The sequence below is a fragment of the Schistocerca serialis genome, chromosome 3, assembly GCF_023864345.2.
Source record: "Schistocerca serialis cubense isolate TAMUIC-IGC-003099 chromosome 3, iqSchSeri2.2, whole genome shotgun sequence".
NCBI lineage: Eukaryota > Metazoa > Arthropoda > Insecta > Orthoptera > Acrididae > Schistocerca > Schistocerca serialis.
Genome location: NC_064640.1, coordinates 1,058,927,160 through 1,058,947,568, shown reverse-complemented (window position 1 = coordinate 1,058,947,568; position 20,409 = coordinate 1,058,927,160). Strand labels below are relative to the sequence as shown.

Sequence of the window (20,409 nt, the reverse complement as noted above, 5' to 3'; positions counted from 1 at the left end):
TTCAACCACTACCACAACCTTGAACATCAATTTTCAAACTGATTTACATGGTAACTAAATTGTGTTATTGCTCTATCTCACATTGTAGGGTAATCCATAGCAAAACTATACAATTTATTTCAGAATCTAAGTCACTTTGGGGTTATTTTGCATTTTCGAGCTGCTTTCAAAATGGTTTCACAATGTTTGATCACCTGACTGTTGGAGAGACTGTAATACCTCAAGTGTAGTTTACCTAGTAACTAATATTGTAATCTGGTCAGGTTTTCACACCAGTGACTGATTTTAGAATCATAAAAATGAATCTACTGCAGAATTTTCCATAAGATGCTTCAGGCACTTTTCATTGGTTTGCGCTTTTGAAAAATGTGTGCAGCCTGTGTGAATATTATGAGTTCCACATATTTACATGATGTATAATACTTCATAGATGTTTGGAAGAAATTATTCATTCTGCAGTTACAGAGAGCTACTGCAAGTAAAATTACTAAATTTTTAAAATATATTACATAACATGGGACCTATCTGTTCACACATAACCATTCGTGCAGTATCTTTTACCTTAAAACAGGAGGTGGTCTTTTACTATGGTGAAATTTGCAGACAAACAGAGTTTACTTGATGTCTGAATAATTATCTCTGTCTTGAAAATGGAAATTTGTGTTAGCTGCCAATAGCTTCAATTTCAAAATATTTTTAACTTTTAACCAACTTTTGACAGTACTATTCCCTAAAATGATATCACTTACCCATTGTTTGTGTGTAGTAGATTAATAATGTAATATAGGCTATTAAATACAGTATTGAGAATATTTTCCCTACGACAACACTTTTAAATTTTAATAGGATATTTGTTCCTAAGTACATTACCACATGACACATTGGGACAGTTTTTCAAATTTGGGGCAATCTTACTTCTCTGGAGTAATATTTGTAATTTTAGAATAAGATTGCAACACACAAAGTGAATGCAATAATCCTAAAGTGTACTGCTCTACTCGAAACTGAAAAATAAATAAATAAATAAAACATCAAAAACAGTATTGAAATTAGTTTTTCCCCTTAAAGGCAAGTCCTGTGACATTGAAAAATGATACACCAGAAGCATGTGATTAGTTTCTAATAATTACACAATATTATGATTTATGAGTTATTATACAGTGTTTGTGTGGTTTTTCATAACATTAATGAAATTATTTGTCTTTTTGACTGCATCTTAATGCCATTTGGAACTCCCATGCAGTTTTGCAGAATTGTGAAACTTTTTGAAACTTGTGAATGGATGGCTTATCATCGTGATGGATGAAAAAGCATGCACAACTCAGACAGCACAAATTTATGTACTTTACAATAAACAACCCATTCATATCATGACAGCCACACCAGTCCGAATGTGCAGGGCTTGGATGTGAATGCATGTGCAAGAAATCAGATGCAGGTATCACTAGTGGAGTGCGGAGTGTGACTGGGCATTTTGGCCTGATCTGCTTTCACATCTGGCCAATTGGCCTCCACTTCTGGCCTTATCTACTTTCATGTCCAGGAAATTCACCTCCACTGTCGTAAGTAGTACTTTGCAATCTAACGGCATAAGTGCCCAAAGTGTCACAAGCTATTTCTAAACTCTGGCACCTAAGGTTTCCGGGTAGGAGCTCTGGCATGTGCAGTTATCTTAATTATCATGTAACTAACTTGAAATTTTGTAGGGCTCCGTATATGTTCCTTGATTAATTAATTAATACAAAACAGAGTGGTGTCAAATCTAAGAATATCTTAATTCTGTCTATCATGCGTAAATGCAAATTAATCTTGCATCCATTCCACAGACTGACGGATCATTGGACAGAACTGCAAAAAGGAATTGGAATATAAATGGTCCTTTTCTACCTAATAATATATGGTTAGTCATATTATGGCCATCTGACTGTACAAAAATGAATCCCTTAATGACTTCATCAACTCAACCAGGTGGACTGTGTTGAAAACAAATATATATTCTCCGCATACTTTTCAAACTAGATGTATCAGCTACTAAAAGAAATAGCAACAGGAACTGAAGGAGTGACATTTGAAGGATATAATGACACAGCATTACCACTAACTGATGAGCTTTTTGTTTTGTGGTACAAAAACAACTAGGGTCATATGCGCCCATGTCAAAACACTAGGACATGAAGACAAAGAGAGGACTTAAATATGACTGCACGTTAGTCTCAGTCAATGCACGAGAAGACAGCTAAAAAACAGGGATGTGGAGAAAGGTCTATAAAATACACCACAGACAGAGAACTGGAGGTCCAGAACCAAAAATTAAATGGCCTTTGCCATATTGCTACAACGGATAAAAAGTGCAACATGGTCAATGGCTGTTAACTCTAACAGCAAACACCGATAAGGAAGGGGGCCTGGGCAAGGGGAGGGGCCGGGGCAAGGGAGGGGGCCGGGGCAAGGGAGGGGGCCGGGGCAAGGGAGGGGGCCGGGGCAAGGGAGGGGGCCGGGGCAAGGGAGGGGGCCGGGGCAAGGGAGGGGGCCGGGGCAAGGGAGGGGGCCGGGGCAAGGGAGGGGGCCGGGGCAAGGGAGGGGGCCGGGGCAAGGGAGGGGGCCGGGGCAAGGGAGGGGGCCGGGGCAAGGGAGGGGGCCGGGGCAAGGGAGGGGGCCGGGGCAAGGGAGGGGGCCGGGGCAAGGGAGGGGGCCGGGGCAAGGGAGGGGGCCGGGGCAAGGGAGGGGGCCGGGGCAAGGGAGGGGGCCGGGGCAAGGGAGGGGGCCGGGGCAAGGGAGGGGGCCGGGGCAAGGGAGGGGGCCGGGGCAAGGGAGGGGGCCGGGGCAAGGGAGGGGGCCGGGGCAAGGGAGGGGGCCGGGGCAAGGGAGGGGGCCGGGGCAAGGGAGGGGGCCGGGGCAAGGGAGGGGGCCGGGGCAAGGGAGGGGGCCGGGGCAAGGGAGGGGGCCGGGGCAAGGGAGGGGGCCGGGGCAAGGGAGGGGGCCGGGGCAAGGGAGGGGGCCGGGGCAAGGGAGGGGGCCGGGGCAAGGGAGGGGGCCGGGGCAAGGGAGGGGGCCGGGGCAAGGGAGGGGGCCGGGGCAAGGGAGGGGGCCGGGGCAAGGGAGGGGGCCGGGGCAAGGGAGGGGGCCGGGGCAAGGGAGGGGGCCGGGGCAAGGGAGGGGGCCGGGGCAAGGGAGGGGGCCGGGGCAAGGGAGGGGGCCGGGGCAAGGGAGGGGGCCGGGGCAAGGGAGGGGGCCGGGGCAAGGGAGGGGGCCGGGGCAAGGGAGGGGGCCGGGGCAAGGGAGGGGGCCGGGGCAAGGGAGGGGGCCGGGGCAAGGGAGGGGGCCGGGGCAAGGGAGGGGGCCGGGGCAAGGGAGGGGGCCGGGAGGGGGAGGGGGAGGGGAGGGGGAAGGGAGGGGGAAGGGAGGGGGAAGGGAGGGGGAAGGGAGGGGGAGGGGAGGGGGAGGGGAGGGGGAAGGGAGGGGGAAGGGAGGGGGGAGGGGGAAGGGAGGGGGAGGGGAGGGGGAAGGGAGGTGGAGGGGAGGGGGAAGGGAGGTGGAGGGGAGGGGGAAGGGAGGGGGAGGGGGAAGGGAGGGGGAGGGGAGGGGGAAGGGAGGGGGAGGGGAGGGGGAGGGAGGAGTAGGGGCGGGGGAAGTGGAGGGGGTGGGGGGGAAGGGGAGGGGGACGGGGCGGGTGAAGTGGAGGGGGAGGGGGCGGGGGAAGTGGAGGGGGAGGGGGCGGGGGAAGTGGTGGCGGTGGGGGAAGCGGAGGGGGAGGGAGAGGGGCGGGGGAAGCGGAGGGGGAGGGGCGGGGGAAGCGGAAGGGGTGGGGGCGGGGGAAGCGGAAGGGGTGGGGGCGGGGGAAGGGGAAAGGGTGGGGGCGGGGGAAGCGGAAGGGGTGGGGGCGGGGGAAGGGGAAAGGGTGGGGGCGGGGGCGGGGGAAGGGGAAAGGGTGGGGGCGGGGGAAGGGGAAGGGGTGGGTGTGGGGGCGGGGTCAGGGGAAGGGCAGGGGGTGGTGGCGGGGGAAGGGGAAGGGCCGGGGGAGGGGAGTGGAGGGGGCGGGGGGAGGGGAGGGGTGGGGGTGGGGGGAGGGGAGGGGGCGGGTAAGGGGAGGGGAGGGGGCGGGTTAAGGGTAGGGGAGGGGAGGGGGCGGGTTAAGGGTAGGGGAGGGGAGGGGGCGGGTTAAGGGTAGGGGAGGGGAGGGGGCGGGTTAAGGGGAGGGGAGGGGAGGGGGCGGGTTAAGGGGAGGGGAGGGGGAAGGGGGGAGGGGGGAGGGGGAAGGGGGAAGGGGAGGGGAAGGGGCGGGGAGGGGGCATTAAAACAAATAGGTAATAAATATGAGAGCTCAAACCAATCAATCATGAAGATGCAATTTTGTTTCCTGAAGGCAGATAAGTGGGTGCTCGCTGTAAATTCTGTTAGATTGAAAACCACAACATTCTATTGGAGGAGATTCATGACAAGGAAAAAAATGAACAGGATGCCACATCAGTGGCTGCTGAGCCCTATCCTTTGAAGACTACAGGGCACAGACGCAGGATCATCCTGCTCCTTGACATCTACAGAAGCATCAGCATTTTTCTACTGTCTGCCTGTGGACTCCAGGGCAGAATAATGCTTGTTGTTGTGCACTGGCAACACAGAGGTTGGCTGTGGGAGGATATCACATGGTGACAACTTAAGGAGAAAACTCTTTTGCCTTTGTTTGACTTCTTCTAACCTTTTCAGTTAGGAGATGATGGTTCGAGTTGGTTGGCTGGGGAGTTGTAGGAAGTCTATGCAGCAGTATTCCTTCTGTCCTTTCTGGCCTGCTGGTTGTGTAGCTGGTAACTATGCCCCATGAGGAGATTGTCTGGCGGTGTTTTGCACAGCCAGAGGGGGAGAACTACCATGAAGCTGGGTGCTTTCACAGTAGTAAATTTTGAGGTTGCATGTCTGCTTGGTCATGTCCTTCATGGAGTGAAATGTCGCAACAACAGTACTGTAGATACCAGGAAGTAGAACACGGGGTTTCCGACTAGTCAACAACTTACAAGTGACCGGGTAAGGCCCTTTCTCCTTCACCTGGATCTCCTGGTCAGCCTACTCATTGAGATACATGGTACAAATGCAGGAGACAGCAGCAGGGTCAACATTGCAGCTGATGCAGCAGGGAGGAGGCTATCAATCATCCTCATGAGCATCCCTACCACAGGTTGCACATTTGGCTGGGACACTGGTAGCATCACATCGGGTTTGGAATTTATGTTCTGACTGTGATAACTTCATAACCTGTTTTGATCTTTGATGGAAGAACCACTATGAAAAGTGGGAAACAGGGTGGGTGTGGGGATGGGATCTCTCCCCCCAACACCAGCTTTTCTGTACCGCAATACATCCTATGTTCCCACAACACTACTTGCGCCAAACTTCATTAGTCACAGTCCTTATCCATCTATCCCTTCCATATTCCCATTCCAGAACTACACAGCTGTCAATCCACCACGACACCCAGTCGTTTCATTTCTCTCCTGTTTCGCTACACGTGTGTGTGTCTAGTGTTGACAAAGACCTTAATGGCCGAAAACTTTAATTGTGATAGTCTTTTTGTTGTGCCTATCTGTGTGTCTGCATGTCTGCCATATGGTGAGAGGCAACTTTCCTTCTCATAATAAGCTCAAACATTTGACTTCCTTATCTCAATCCTCACATGTTTCTTTCATTTCATGTTGCTTTCCAACATTATGCTCAGATATTTAAGTGATATGACTGTGTCAAGCAGGACACTACTAATGCTGTTTCCAAACATTACAGGTTTGTTTTTCCTAGTCATCTGCAGTGACTCACATTTTTAGAATCAACTGCCATTCATCGCACCAATTAGAAATTACGTCCAAGTCATCTTGCATCATCCTGTCCATCCTTGATGACTTGCAGCCTATGCACAATGAGCCTTTATGTTGACCAAGCAGTTAAGGAAACCCCACAGATATTTGGAGTAGGAATTCTATTTCAGGATTAGAAATAATGGTGATATAATTCTGTCAGAGACAGTGAGGGACTGAAAGTGAAGTTGAATGGGATGGACAATCTTGAAAGGAGGGTAAAAGATGAAAGTCAACAAACGTGAAACAAGGTTAATAGAAAGTACTCTAATTTTGTCATGTGATGCTGAGGATAAGGGCACTCTCAAGATTTACCAGTATCTCCAACACTGGAACACTAACTTTGTCAGGCTAAGAATCCTCTAATATGGAACATACATTCTGTGCACACAAATGCTAAGAGTGTACTCAAAGTACGCACAACATGCAGTTCAACAGAGGACTAAGACTGCCCCACATTAGGAAAACAGACATGTCCACATGCAAGCCAAACACAAATGGCTCGGAGAAAAGAAGTCCAAATCAGTGTTCATGAATAGCTATATGTTTTTCTAAGGTCACCATAAATATGTCCTCCAGAGACTACATAACACAACTCAGCAAATTCATATGAGTGCGGATGAGATGGTCCTTTGCAGCACTTTCATCTGCTGTTGCTTTCAGGCCACTTGAAATCATGTTGACATACATATTTATCAATCCATGCCTTCCTCAGCTGTGCCTAGCAACCTCACTGGATGTATTTATGATTACACTGATTGATCCATCTTACATCCAGTAGAATTATAAGGAACTTCATTTAATAATTGGAGAAAGAGATTCATCATAGATATTGGTCTAACCTACAGTCAAAGGCAACAAACCTGGTTGTGTGTGACTGTTTCATGATGATTACAAACATGGGACTCTACACCTAACTTTTTTCTCTACTGTATATTTATCATGTCTTCCATGGCTTTTATCAAGCAGTAAGAATCTTTCCTTTCTATTTGTTAATGTTTATGACTAACACTAATGATATTCCAATGAGTCTGCTGCATCTCATTTTAACAAAGTTCATTGTGGCACATACCCACTTATTTCAGGCAACAAGCCAAACTGTTTGTTAACCTGAACTACCATTTTGTGATTTCTGTATTTATTTCCTTTTACTTGTTACTTCTTACCCTTTCCCAGTTTTCATCATGTTTTCCTTCATCAACCTATCCAATTCAACCCACAGCTGCGTGGGAGAGCATCATCAAGTACTTTATCATTACTTGTGACAAAACTCACAAACTGATCCATAATCATTACACGTCTTACTGAAGAGGTGAGTATATTACACCAATAACTACATTTACAAAGAAAAAATTTTTGAGTAGCAGAAAAAACACACAAACTGCCATTCAGGTAACATTACAACATTGTGAAGACAAGCACTAAACAGGAATTTGGAAATGCCGTGCAAACATCATTATCTACATGTAGACATGTTTTCATATCTAGGAATACAAATACCAATGTCAGTAAGAATATACAATCAGCAAAGTACCTGCAACCTCAGTAATACAGTGCTGTGATCAACATACTAGACTAGACACTCAGTAAAGATGACAGCAGTTCTCTCTCTCCCTGGCTATCAAGACATAGGTATTCTATAACTTCCCCTAAATCACTCTAGGCAAGTACAACCCTGACTTTCTTACCCGTCCTCTCTCATTCCAAGATAGAGTTCAATTTCAAATGGCTCAGGATATTCAACCCTCATCTTCTTTCATTCCTTTCTCCTTCCCTTACTTCTTATCTTAAATGAATATCCACCTCTAACAATACACTACTACTTTTAGCAGTGACTCGCATATCACAGTTTCACACTTAAGCATTTTTGTGTGTGACGATTCCTAAATGGTTAAATGAAGAGACTAGATCTTTGCACAGTTCTGGCCAGTCTTTACATAAGTATACCACCCTAGAAAAGTCCATAAATCATTGCTCATTGAACTCAATAAACTCTTTTTAATAATGGAAGCAGCCAAACCACTATGGAAATTACAGCAGCAAAATACTAAAGTCACCAGAGGCCTGTTGAGCTCTACAAAAATTGTGTCCCAGTGGTGAGTTTCAAAACCAGAAAGAATCTGCCCAAATGTGGCATGTAATTCACTGTCAGGTTTCAAATAAAATGTCCTTGACAAAGTGTAATACATACCCCAAGTCTCTTCCAGTTAGCATATTTTCACAATCACTGTTAATATGCTGTGCAACACCGCTGTGAATGAAACACCATTCCAAGGAGACTTAATAGAGGATAGACCCCTTTTTGAAAGTCTGTTCCAGAAGAAACTATTTGCTTTTTACTTCTCTTTATCTTCTATCCAATTATCTTATAACCATGTATTGATTACTAGACATACTCAAATCTGTTTTGAAAGTTGGCTCAATCCTTCACATCCAATGAAAAACAGGTACCTGACAATATTTCACTAAATATGTGTAATACTACTCATTTATATAAGGATCACCACTAGTGGAGTTAAATCATTGAATCACATGAAAAACACATTACATGGAAGTGCTCAACCTGAGGGATTTTTTTTTTTACACTTTTGGCCACAATAGTTTATAATGCTATTCAATGACACTTAATTCTTGCATAGGCGTTGCTACAGTTTTAAAATGTGTTTCATTTTAGAATGCATTAAACCGTCTGTATCCTTGATAAATAAAATATGAAATTACTATTTTGTTGTAAACCACACATTAGATTCTATTTATTTAGAATTGTGTAACTATATCCTCTTCAGTCATTTGTATAGATTTTTGGGCGGTTCGAAACTGGAAAATTTTTAATATTTTGAATCGTATTTTTCATCACCTTCCTTATGATAATTGCATATCAACTGCAAGCTGAATGTTACGCTTCAAAACACAATGATTTCACCCTGAGGGTGTGCCCACCCCCCCCCCCCCCCCCTGGCCCACAGACGTGTGTCCACCATTATGTACTTACGAATACCACAAGGGCATCAATGTTATGAACACGATACAGTATACAAACAGTTTGTTGATACGCAAATAGTTACATGTTCCACCAGGGGGCGCCAGCAAAATGTCTGTGCAGTGCTGACACCAGGTAACAGAGGTCACTGCTATCAAGGAAACACATTCCAACTGCATGTGATGTTATGTACATGTTTCTATCTGCTGGAAATGTCCTGGCTAAATCTCATAGCCACAAATCTCAATTAGAAAAGACCAGCCTTGATGCTCCATTCTACACCACACTGTCACTGCACTGCATCATGGTATACTAAACAGTATCATCCTCCCCCCCCCCCCCCCCCCCCTCTTTCTTACCACCGCACTCCACCACCACAACCTGTGGACACCATTCCTAATAGCCACTCAGCATGAAGCACCCTAAAAGCACTAGGGTGGAGGACACGGAGCGACAAAGGACATGTGCTGAAACCTACAGACAAGTATAAAACACACTATCATGGATAAAACATAAAACTAAAGCTGCTGTGGAGGCGTTGTCGCCCAACACCAAAGGCAGGATGCTGGGAAAGTTAAAAGTCTGCCACAGAGGGGCTAAAAGTGGGCAGCTCACTAATAGGTGGACAACCATCACTTGGGAGCCACAGTGACACTGAGGTGGGTCTTCACAATGGGGTATTTAACCATGCCTTTGCCACGTATGGCCAATACGGAGCTGGCAGAGGACAACTGCTTCCCTGTGAGAGGCCTGGATGAAAAACTTCCACACATTCATAGTCTCCTTAATGACATGCAGTTTGTTTCGCATGCTGTTATGCCATTCCATCTCCCAAAGGAGGAAAACACTGTGGTGTAAGAAATAACGCAGGTCAGCTTCAGAGGTGCCTATCCCCAGAAGTGGTTTCTGCATTGCCTGTTTGTCCAGCCTCTTGGCATTGACATTGCCAGGGATCCCAACGTGTCCAGGGGTCCACATTAACACCATGGAATGGCGGGACTGTTCCAGGACATAGATGGAGTCCCGAATGGACGCTACCAGAGGGTGGTGAAGGTAGCACTGGTCGATAGCTTGTAGGCTGCTCAATGAGTCAGTACACAGGAGAAATGACTCGCCAGGGCATGAGCGGAAATGCTCAAGAGCCCGAGATATGGCCGCCAGCTCTGCAGTGAAATCACTAAAGCAAACTGGCAAGGAATGCTGCTCAACATGTCCTCCATGAACATATGCAAAGCCTACATGACCATCAGCCATTGAGCCGTCTGTGTGAAACACTTCAGAGGCCCGGAACACATCAAGAATCGAGGAGATGTAACTGCGGAGAGTGGCAGGGTTAACGGAGTCCTTAGGGCCATGCAAAAGGGCTACACGAAGCTGCGGCCAGGTGTACACCGTGGAGGCATATGTGAACAGACTGCAAGTAGAGGTGGTAAAGGGAAGGACTCCAGTTTGGAGAGAAGGGACTGCACGCGAACTGCTATTGTTAGCCCTAACATGGGCCGCCGATGCAGGAGATGGAATGCCACCGGCGGGAAAAGAAGATGGTTATTTGGATTGTCAGGAGAAACAATGAATCTGTGCTACATCGAGCAGTTTCACACGTCTGATCTGCAGTGGAGGGAAATCAGCCTCCACCAGTACGCCGGTCACCAGACCCGTCCTAAAAGCCCCTGTCACTAATCAAACCCCACAGTGGTGCACAGGGTTGAGTAAATGCAATGCTGAAGGCACTACCAAACCATAAACCACACTCCCATAGTCAATTCGGGATGGGAAAAGGGCTCTGTAGAGCTGCAGCAGTGTACAGCGATCTGCAACCCAATTGGTGTTGCTCAGGCAACGGAGAGCACTGAGGTGCTGCCAGCACTTCTGGTTATGCTGACGAAGATGAGGGAGCCAAGTCAATTGAGTGTCGAAAACCAGCCCTAGGAATTGATATGTCTCCACTAAGGTGAGTGGATCATCATTAAGCTAAAGTGTGGGTTCCGGATGAATGGTACTATGCTGACAGAACTGCACGAGAGAGAACTTTGCAGCTGAAAACTGGAAGTCATGTGATAGAGCCCATGACGGCGCCTTGTAGATGGCTAACTGGAGGTGCCACTCAGCAACAACAGTACTGGAGCAGGAATACGAAATGCACAAGTCATCTGCATCCAGAGAAGGTTAGACGGAGGTTCCCACAGCCGCTGCTAGATCATAAATGGGCACTAAAAATAGAGACACTCAATACAGAGCCCTGTGGGACTCAATTCTCCTGGATATGGGTGAAACAATGGGAGTCACCAACTTGGACATGGAAAGTACGGAGCGAAAGGAAGCGTGGGATAAAAATTGAGAGTGGTCCCCAGAGATACCACTCATTCAATGTGGCAAGGATATGAGGTCACCAAGTCATATCATAAGCTTTACGTCAGTCAAAAAAGACAGTAAGCAGAAGTTTCCATCTGGAAAAGGTTGTTCAGATGGCAGACTCGATGGACACGAGATTATCAGTGGTAGAGCGAACATGGCGGAAGCCACACTGACATGGAGCCAGCAAGCCACATGACTCCAGTACCCAACCCAACTGCTGACATACCGTACGCTCCAGCAGCTTACAAAGAACGTTGGTGGCTATCCACATTAAGCTGGTTTTTACAGGGTTTGAGCACTAGAATGATGGCACTCTCCTGCCATTGTGGTGGAAAGATGCCGTCACACCACATACGGTTGAAGATTACAAGGATTTGTTGTTTGTGGTTGGATGATAAATGTTTAATCATCTGGCTGTGGATGCGATCAGGCCTAGGAGCCATGTCGGGGATATGTGCAAGGGCACTGGGGAGCTCCCACTCTGTAAATGGAGCGTTATCAGATTCACTGCAGCGTTTAGTGCATGAGAGGACGTTCCCTTCCAGCTGATGATTGAGTGCGCAAAAGGCTGGCGGGAAATTTTCCGATTGACAATCCCGAGCAAAGTGATCACCAAAGTGTTTGGAAATCGCATTTGCGTTGGTACATAACTCGCCATTTATGGTAACCACAGGGATAGCTGTTAGGGCCTGGTACCTGAAAAAACGTTTGATCTTTAACCTGACTTGGGAAGGTGACGTGTGGCACCCAACAGTGGAGACGAATCACTCCCAACACTCCTTCTTCCTTTGTTTGATAAGGCAGCGAACACGGGCACAGAGCCATTTAAAGGCTATGAGGTGCTCCAGGAAAGTGTGCCACTTCCACAGCTGTAGAGATCACTGAAGCTTCTTAATTGTTTCAGTGACTTCCGTCGACCTCCAAGGGAAACATTGCTGCCGCAGAAACATTTATGCTAGTCACCTGCTTAACCATCAGTTCCATGTTACGGTGTAGGGGAGATAAAGCAATGACAGCAGAGGTTAAAGTTCCCCAGTCTGCTCTGCTCAAAGCCTATCTGGGCACGCATCAATGTGCCTGGCGCTGGGGCAGTGACAGGAAGATGGGGAAGTGGTCGCTACTACACAGGTCGTGATGTGCTCTCCAGTGGATAGATGGGTGAAGTCCTGCGCTGCAAATTGATAAATCAATGGCCGAGTAACTACCACAAGCCACACTGAAATGTGTAGCGGCCGCAGTATTTAAGAGGCAGAGGTCGAATTGCAGCAGTAAAGTTTCAACATCTCTGCCATGGCCAGTAGGCATGGTACCACTCCACAAGAGGTTATGGGCATTAAAATCCTCCAGAAGTAGGAAAGGTTTAGGGAGTTGATCAAGCATTCCAGCTAATACATTCAGGGGTACTGCGCAATCTGGAGTAAGATTTACACTGCAGAAAGTTATTTCCTGCGCCGTCCTTATTCTGACAGCCACATCTTCAAGAGCTATTTGAAGCACATATTCAATACACACCGAATTTAGGAAACATACGCAAACTCCACCTAACTCTCTATTATAGTTGCTACGGTTCCTGTAATATCCCTTATAGCCATGGAGGGCATGAATCCGCATTGCTGGGAACCTGGTTTCCTGGGGGGCAATGTATATAGCAGGTGTAAAGCTTAACAGTAGTTGTAGCTAAGCCAGGCATTGGAAAAAAACACCGCAATTCCACCGGAGGATGACATCGTGAGACTGCGAAGGCATGGAACATTCAATGCTGCCACAGATTCATTGCCTGATTAGTCTATATCCTTTGTGTCTGTGGGCCTGGTGAGATCAAGGGCCTCAGCGGACGTCAAAATCTCCACTTCATCATCAGCTGCAGAGCTTGTAGGTAGCAGTTGTGTTGGTGCCCCTGCCATTTCCTTGGTCTTAGGCATTTTCTTTTTGGATTTCTCTCGCTGCTCCTTGGGTTTCCCTGGCTGGGAAGACTTCACTGGCTCAGTCTCTGGGACTGAGGATGAGCGTGAAGCCGTACTACCAGCTGCTTTTGGGATCTTCAGCGACTTGCAGGTGTCATCTTTCCCACTAGAAGAAACCTCAGAAGGGAGTGACACAAGGGACCCCTTCCTAGTGCTAGAAGCCAAAGAAGACTTACGCTTCTCTGGATTAGAAGTGGGGACATATGTCGCTGATGGCTGGGGAGGGAGGGGGGAGGTATTGGTCCTTAAGTAGTTCGCACATGAGCAACAGTGAGGGCAATGACCCCTACCATCAAGGGGGCAGGTGTAGTCTTCCAGCTCTGAGAGGTGACCTGGGTTTGTGGAGCTGATGGTGCCAAAACTACTGTAACGGCAGTGTAAGATGTTGTCATACACACAGAATGCAGGTGCTCGATTTGTATCTTAGCCTCAGATGATGGTTAGTCTGTTCAGGGCCTTGTACTCCACGATTTTCCTTTCTGTCTGGAGAATCCAGCAGTCAGGTGAGCTAGGCAAATGGTGCTCTCCACAGTTGATGCAGATGGGAAATGGGGGCATGGAGTATTGGGACGTGATGTACTTCTGGAATCTCGGCATGTGGCGCAGGAAGACATATGGGCAATCTTCCAGTACTTAAAGCACCACACTGGGGGAGGGATATAGTGTTTACATCACGCCTGTAGACCATCACCTTCACCTTCTCGGGTAATGTATTACCATCAAAGGCCAAGATGAAGGCACCACTGGCAACCTGATTATCCTTCAGACCCCGGTGGACACACCGGATGAAATGTACACTCACCACTCTAAATTGGCGCGCAGCTCATCGACGGACTGCAAAAGAAGGTCTCTGTGAAATATGATACCCTGGACCATATTTAAGCTCTTATTGGGTGTGACATTTACAGATATATCCCGCAGCTTGTCACAAGCGAGTAATTCCCATGAGGATGATGTTTTAATCAAGACTGACCCAGGTCTCATTTTGGACAAGCCCTCCACCTCCCCGAACTTGTCCTCTAAATGCTCAACAATAAACTGAGGCTTCATCGTCGTGAAAGGTTCCCACCAGCTCTCAAACATACAAGGTACTGGGGCAAATAAGATCTTCTGCCTTCCTTAGCCTGACATTCCTCCCATGGTGTGGCCAGTGAGGTGAACAATTTTCTGTCATACTTCTGTGCGTTGAATTGAGCTAGTGATCGCTTAGAGGCTGCTGGTGTTTCACCACCAGCAATAGACGATGGACTACACTTCATCGCGTGTCATCTGCCATGATGCCACCCACTCCGACAGGGGCCCTACCCACAGCCACCACCCACCCTCAGCAAAAGCCACCTGACAGGATGGACATTGCCGGGAGTCCTGATGCCCCACGCGGATGGACATCTACTCCTTGGAATACATGGGGAGTTAACGGTGCAGGCATCAGCAGAGTGATCCCTGTGTGGTCAGGGGGCTACTACCAACAGGGTACATGGCAACCACAGCACAACATATTGGCTACCATGTTGGATATCAGGTGCAAAGAAGTCCATGGTCATTGTCGATGCAGAAATCGACACTGCATAGTGAATAGTGTCCTTGCCCAGGGGATGGAGAATGGGCATGACTGCAATGCAACGACAAGAAAGTGGGCTAAAGATGTCAATGCACAATGGACACCATGCACTTTGTAAGGTGCCCTTCCCAAGTTGGCTCACTCTTCAGGAAAATTTTGAAGATTGGAGGTCAGATCTTACAGGGGACCATCACATAAAGGCAGGAATACCTCTGGCCTATTCCAATCCCCAGACCCACAGGGGCGAAAAATCATAAGAGTGAGCAAAATATAATACAGAAAGCTAGGTGGTAGTTTGTTTAGGAACTATGTTGTTCAAGTGCCTCTAATGCAGTTAAATTTTTACATCATTGTTTGCAATGATATGGAGACAAATGGTGGATTATATACCTGTATTAATAGGCAATGGTATTGCACATAAACAATGTAGATTTGAAAAGTTCCAGTTGCAAGAGAGCACTTGCATGGCCATCATCAGGTCCATTTGTTCTGTTTCAGTGATGAACCAGTGATTGTTGACTTTTGAAGTTGAGTAGTGCCAGTTATTGTAAAACCTATAATATTACAAAATCTGTAAAATCAGACTTCTATTTTTATTATTGGTTTAAATGCAAACAGATTAGAGGGTACACTGGAATTCCAGATCAACAGAAACTTCCCCTTGATGAAAAGAAGTTTTCAAAAAGTCACAATGCTCAGGAAAATTAGAAATATTTTTACTTTTCCTTTCCACCCTGAAAATCTGTAACTAATTATTCAAACATTTTCATTCCAATACCCAAATTATTATTTTAACTGCTGGCATCTCTCTTCATTATGCAACCATAGCATCCTGTGAGGCTCCTTTTGAAGAGAGATTAAGGCTGTGATTAAGATTGTTATCAAGTCAATTGTACTTTGGTCTGCAGAACATCACAGTTTCTTGTGATCTTCCTTAACAGTGCAGCTAATAAGGAAAATGGGCTGGAGGGAAGAAGAGAAACAGCAAGCGTTTGTAAATACATATTTGTATGTAACGAGAAAAGTTAATTTTAAAAAAGTGATAAATGAAGAATGGTCATAATCAGGTGTAACATTGCTTCAGCTATACCTGCGTCCTTCGAAGTGGAGGTTGCCTGCCTCCAATACAGGGAACCAGTCAACCAGTGTTATTTCTTCTTCCTGAAATAAATTTGTTCTGTTTAGGTTCTATAACAACAAATAAGCAAATTTACAAAAGTTACATAATATTATAATATATCATATTTGAAGCAATTTGCCAATAATTGCATCGGTTCAAAAACTTATCAACACTTTGTGTGTTTATGCAGTACTTCATAACAGACAACTGTCATTTGTGAAAAGACTGAAGATCTATTAATATTGATTGTCTGGTCATCACCATATAATGTAATGAGGGTCATAACACATTTTCCTTGCCGGAAGCTAGTACTTACTTCCGTACCTACCTTTTTTGCGTTAAGGCACAGACCTGACTGTGTTCATAAGCACCCATGTCATAACCTTAGAACACCTTTATCCGAAAGATGTTAAGAGCAACTGTATGTTAAGCTCAATCAACAGAAGGAAAGAGCTAAAATCAAGAACTACTACTTGAAGAAACATCAATAAAATATGCCGTAGTAGCAGCAGAGATCCCTAAACAAACATTAAATGTCCTTTGCAAAATTGCTATCATTTATATAAACAATCTGCACGTTGCATGCCAAAATAATCAGTAACTCAGGTGGAAAACATACAATTAAACATAAGCAGTTCAGAAAAGGATATCGGATCAGAAAATAGCAAACCATCAAGTTATTATTATGACCAACGCAAAGTGGTGGGAGATCACCACTCAACAAATGGTGATGGCTAAAGAGACAGTGCCCAATAAACAACCTAGTTAAAATGATCATCTTGCAGTGAAAGAGCCAAGAGGTGGCCAGCCGAACCGTTGGGAGAGGTTAAGTCAATGGAGCTTGTTCCAGTAAAGAGAAAACCAGTGGTGATGCAAAAGTGACACCATCTACCAACAGACAGCAACAAGAAGATCATCTGAATCAATGGAAGAGCTGGCAGGTTGAGGTAGGACTTCAGTCTTGTCACACATGAGAACAATGTGACGAGGAACCCACAAGAAAATCATAGTGGCTCCCTCAAAAACAACAACTGTAAGCTTCCTTGGACTCTTCCAGCACAATGAGGATCTGAAGGCTTGTGAGAGAATTGGAGCATATGACACAATTAAAAGGTGTATATTGTGAGATGTGCTAGGTGGTCCGAAAGAGCACAAAGAGCTCTGCTTTAAAAATCTAGCAGTTTGCAAGAAGATCGTACCAAAAATGGTCAGTGCCAACGATAAGGCACACCAAACACCATGGACTGCGAGTCGTCAGTCTACATAAATATGCTACCACTAAATTGGGTGCAAAGGTTGAGGAGCTAACAGCAATAGATCAAATCCATTTGCCTCCCGAGGAAAATACTTTGAAGTCCAAGATAAACACGGGCAGCTACATGAAGCGAAAGTGGTGAAGGGCTCACACCAAACAGGAATGTGGCAGACTGCACGAAGCTAAGCTGTTGGAGCAGTAGCCAAAAGCGAACTCTGGAAGGTAATACGAGAAAAATGTGGCCTGTACTGGCAGTTGAAGGAGGCATCAAAATAAAGGGCACAAGATGGGTGGCTGGGCACAACACAACAAATGGCAATCATATCCACTGAGGAGAAGATCATGCCCGTAGGACAGTTCCAGTTAGGCAGCTTCTGCATAGAAGCTCTCAACCAGACTAGTGTAAAGGTTGCCAGTGGCCCAACATACTCCACAACAGTAGACTGTGTTATGACCATGAATAAATGAAACCCATATAGTCTAGTTTCAAATGGACATGGGATTGGTATAAATGGAAGATGTAACAATAGTGGAAGAAACCCACTGTGACACTAGAAATTCATACAAACTGTTTTTTTCAATAGAAAAGCAAAAACAATTTTTGATCCTGCACAAGTAGAGGATCAAGACATTACCAAGGATGCCACACAAGGATACAAGTCCATGGAGAACTGCTTAAGATAGCTAAGTCATTGACCAATAAGGAAGTTGGATATGCCTGTGGGAAAACAGATCATGGAAGTGTTAATGGGGACAGCAAAGATGGTCAGTTGGATCTACATCTACATCTACATCTACATCCATACTCGGCAAGCCACCTGACGGTGTGTGGCAGAGGGTACTTTGAGTACCTCTATCGGTTCTCCCTTCTATTCCAGTCTCATATTGTTCGTGGAAAAAAGGATTGGTTGGTTGGTTTAGAAGCAGGAGAAGGAACCAAACTACAAGGTCATCGGTCACTTGGTCCTAATAAAATAATGCCCCAAGTGTGAGGATAAAATGGACAAAACATATAACACAAAACAGAAAGAAAGAAAAAGCCAAAACAGTGAAGAGGCGGCAACGAATACTAAGAGAAAAAAAAGGGTACAGAAAAGAAACAGAAATACGCTAGAAACAAAAGACAGTAAAACATGAAAGCAGATTACAGTGGCTGACCAACCACAAGAATAAAAAGGGAAAGCCAGCCACTCTGTAATACATTAAAACCTCCACCCTAAAAGCACTAGGGTGGAGGACACAGACCAACAAAATACATGCACTCAAACCTACACTGAATTATGAAACACACTCTCACGAATATAACGTAAACAAAAACTGCAGTGGAGGCATTCTCGCCCAACAACAAAGGCAGGGTACTGGAAAAGTTAAAAGTCTTTCACAGAGGGGCTAAAAGTGGGCAGTACAGCAAGAGGTGGGCAAATGTCATTTGGGAGCAACAGCAACACTGAGGTGGGTTCTCGAGACGGTGTAGGTGACCATGTGTTAGCCACATATGGCCAGTGCTGAGCCGGCAGAAGACAGCCGATTCCCTGCAAGAGGCTTGCATGGAACACTTCCACACATTTATAGTCTCCTTAATGACATGCAGTTTGTTGTACATGCTGTTATGCCATTCCGTCTCAAAATGCCGGAAAACCCTGTGATGTAAGGCATAACGTATTTCAGCTTTGGAGAAGCCTATCTCCAGAAGAAGTTCCTACATTGCCTGCCAGCATGTCAGCAAGTTCGTTGCCCAGGATTCCAACATGTACTGCAGTCTACACAAACACTATCAAACAGCGGGTCTGTTCCAAGGCATAGATGGACTGCTGAATGGATGTTACCAGAGGGTGGTGAGGGTAGCACTGGACGATAGCCTGTAGACTGCTCAATGAGTCAGTACACAGGAGAACTGACTCGCCAGGGCATGAGTGGATGTACTCAAGAGCATGAGATGTGGCCACCAGCCCTGCAGTGAAAACACTGCAGCCAACTGGCAAGGAGTGCTGCTCAATATGTCTTACATCATCAGATGCAATGCATACGTGTCCATCAGCCACTGCGCCGTCAGTGAAAACCACTTCACAGCCACGAAACACGACAAGAATCGAGAGGAAGTGACAGCAGAGAGTGGTGGGGTTAATGGAACACTTAGGGTCACGCAAAAGGTCCACACGAAGCTGCGGCCAAGACATACACCAAGGAGGCATACATGAACAGTCCGCAAGTAGAGGTGGTAAAGGGAAGGACTCCTGTTCAAAGAGAAGAAACCGTATGCGAACTGCTATCGTAAACCCTGATCTGGGCCACTGATGTGGGAGATGGACTGCAATAGGAGACGGTAATTTGGATGCTCAGGGGAATTATTAATGTGTTCTGCATAACTGGTGAGCAGTTGCACGTGTGATCTGCAGTGGATGGAAACCAGCCTCCACCAGTGCACTAGTCACCGAGTCGTCCTAAGGGATCCCGTCACTATTCAAACCCTACAGTGGTGCACAAGGCCACGTAAGTGCAATGCTGAAGGCACTGTCGAACTATAAACCACTCTCCTATTATGAATTCAGGATTGGACAAGGACTCTGCAGAGCTGCAGCCGTGTACAGCGATCTGTACCCCAATTTGTGTTGCTCAGGCAATGGAGGGCATTGAGGTGATGCCAGCACTTCTGCTTAAGCTGATGAAGATGAGGGAGCCAAGTCAATTGAGCGTCAATAACCAGTCCTAGGAATTGATATGTCTCCACTACAGTGAGTGGATCATCATTAAGGAAAAGTGCAGGTTCTGGATGTATGGTATGACACCGACAGAAGTGCATGACATATGACTATGCTGCTGAAAACTGGAAGCCATTAGCAAGAGAGCATGGCTGTGCATTATGTGGTTCACTGGAGGCGCCACTCAGCAATAACATTAGTGGAGCAGCAATATGAAATGCAGAAGTCATCCGCATACCGAGAATGTGAGATGGAGGGCCGACAGCCGCTGCTAGACCATTAATGACCACTAAAACTGTCCGCCCCAGTAGCTGAGTGGTCAGCGTGACGGATTGCCGTCCTCTGGGCCCGGGTTCGATTCCCGGCTGGGTCGGAGATTTTCTCCGCTCAGGGACTGGGTGTTGTGTTGTGTTCATCATCATTTCATCCCCCTCCGGCGTGCAGGTCGCCCAATGTGGCGCCGAATGTAATAAGACCTGTGATATGGCGGCCGGACCTGCCCCGCGAGGGGCCTCCCGGCCAATGACGCCAAACGCTCATCATCATCATCATCAACCACTAAAACTAGAGAGTCACTCAATACAGAGCCCTGCAGGACTCCATTCTCCTGGATATGGATGGATCTATGGGAGTCA

The 20,409-nt window shown here is 46.6% G+C and overlaps 1 protein-coding gene across 1 annotated transcript in view; it reads left to right on the top strand.

Annotated features, from left to right (window-relative positions):
- The window catches only part of LOC126471388 (uncharacterized), a 41,651-nt gene that overhangs the window by 9,124 nt on the left and 12,118 nt on the right, over positions 1 to 20,409 (top strand). The window contains exon 2 of the mRNA XM_050099512.1: positions 2,383 to 3,345. Coding sequence (XP_049955469.1) covers positions 2,383 to 3,345 — 963 coding nt within the window. The remainder of the gene's footprint in view (positions 1 to 2,382; positions 3,346 to 20,409) is intronic.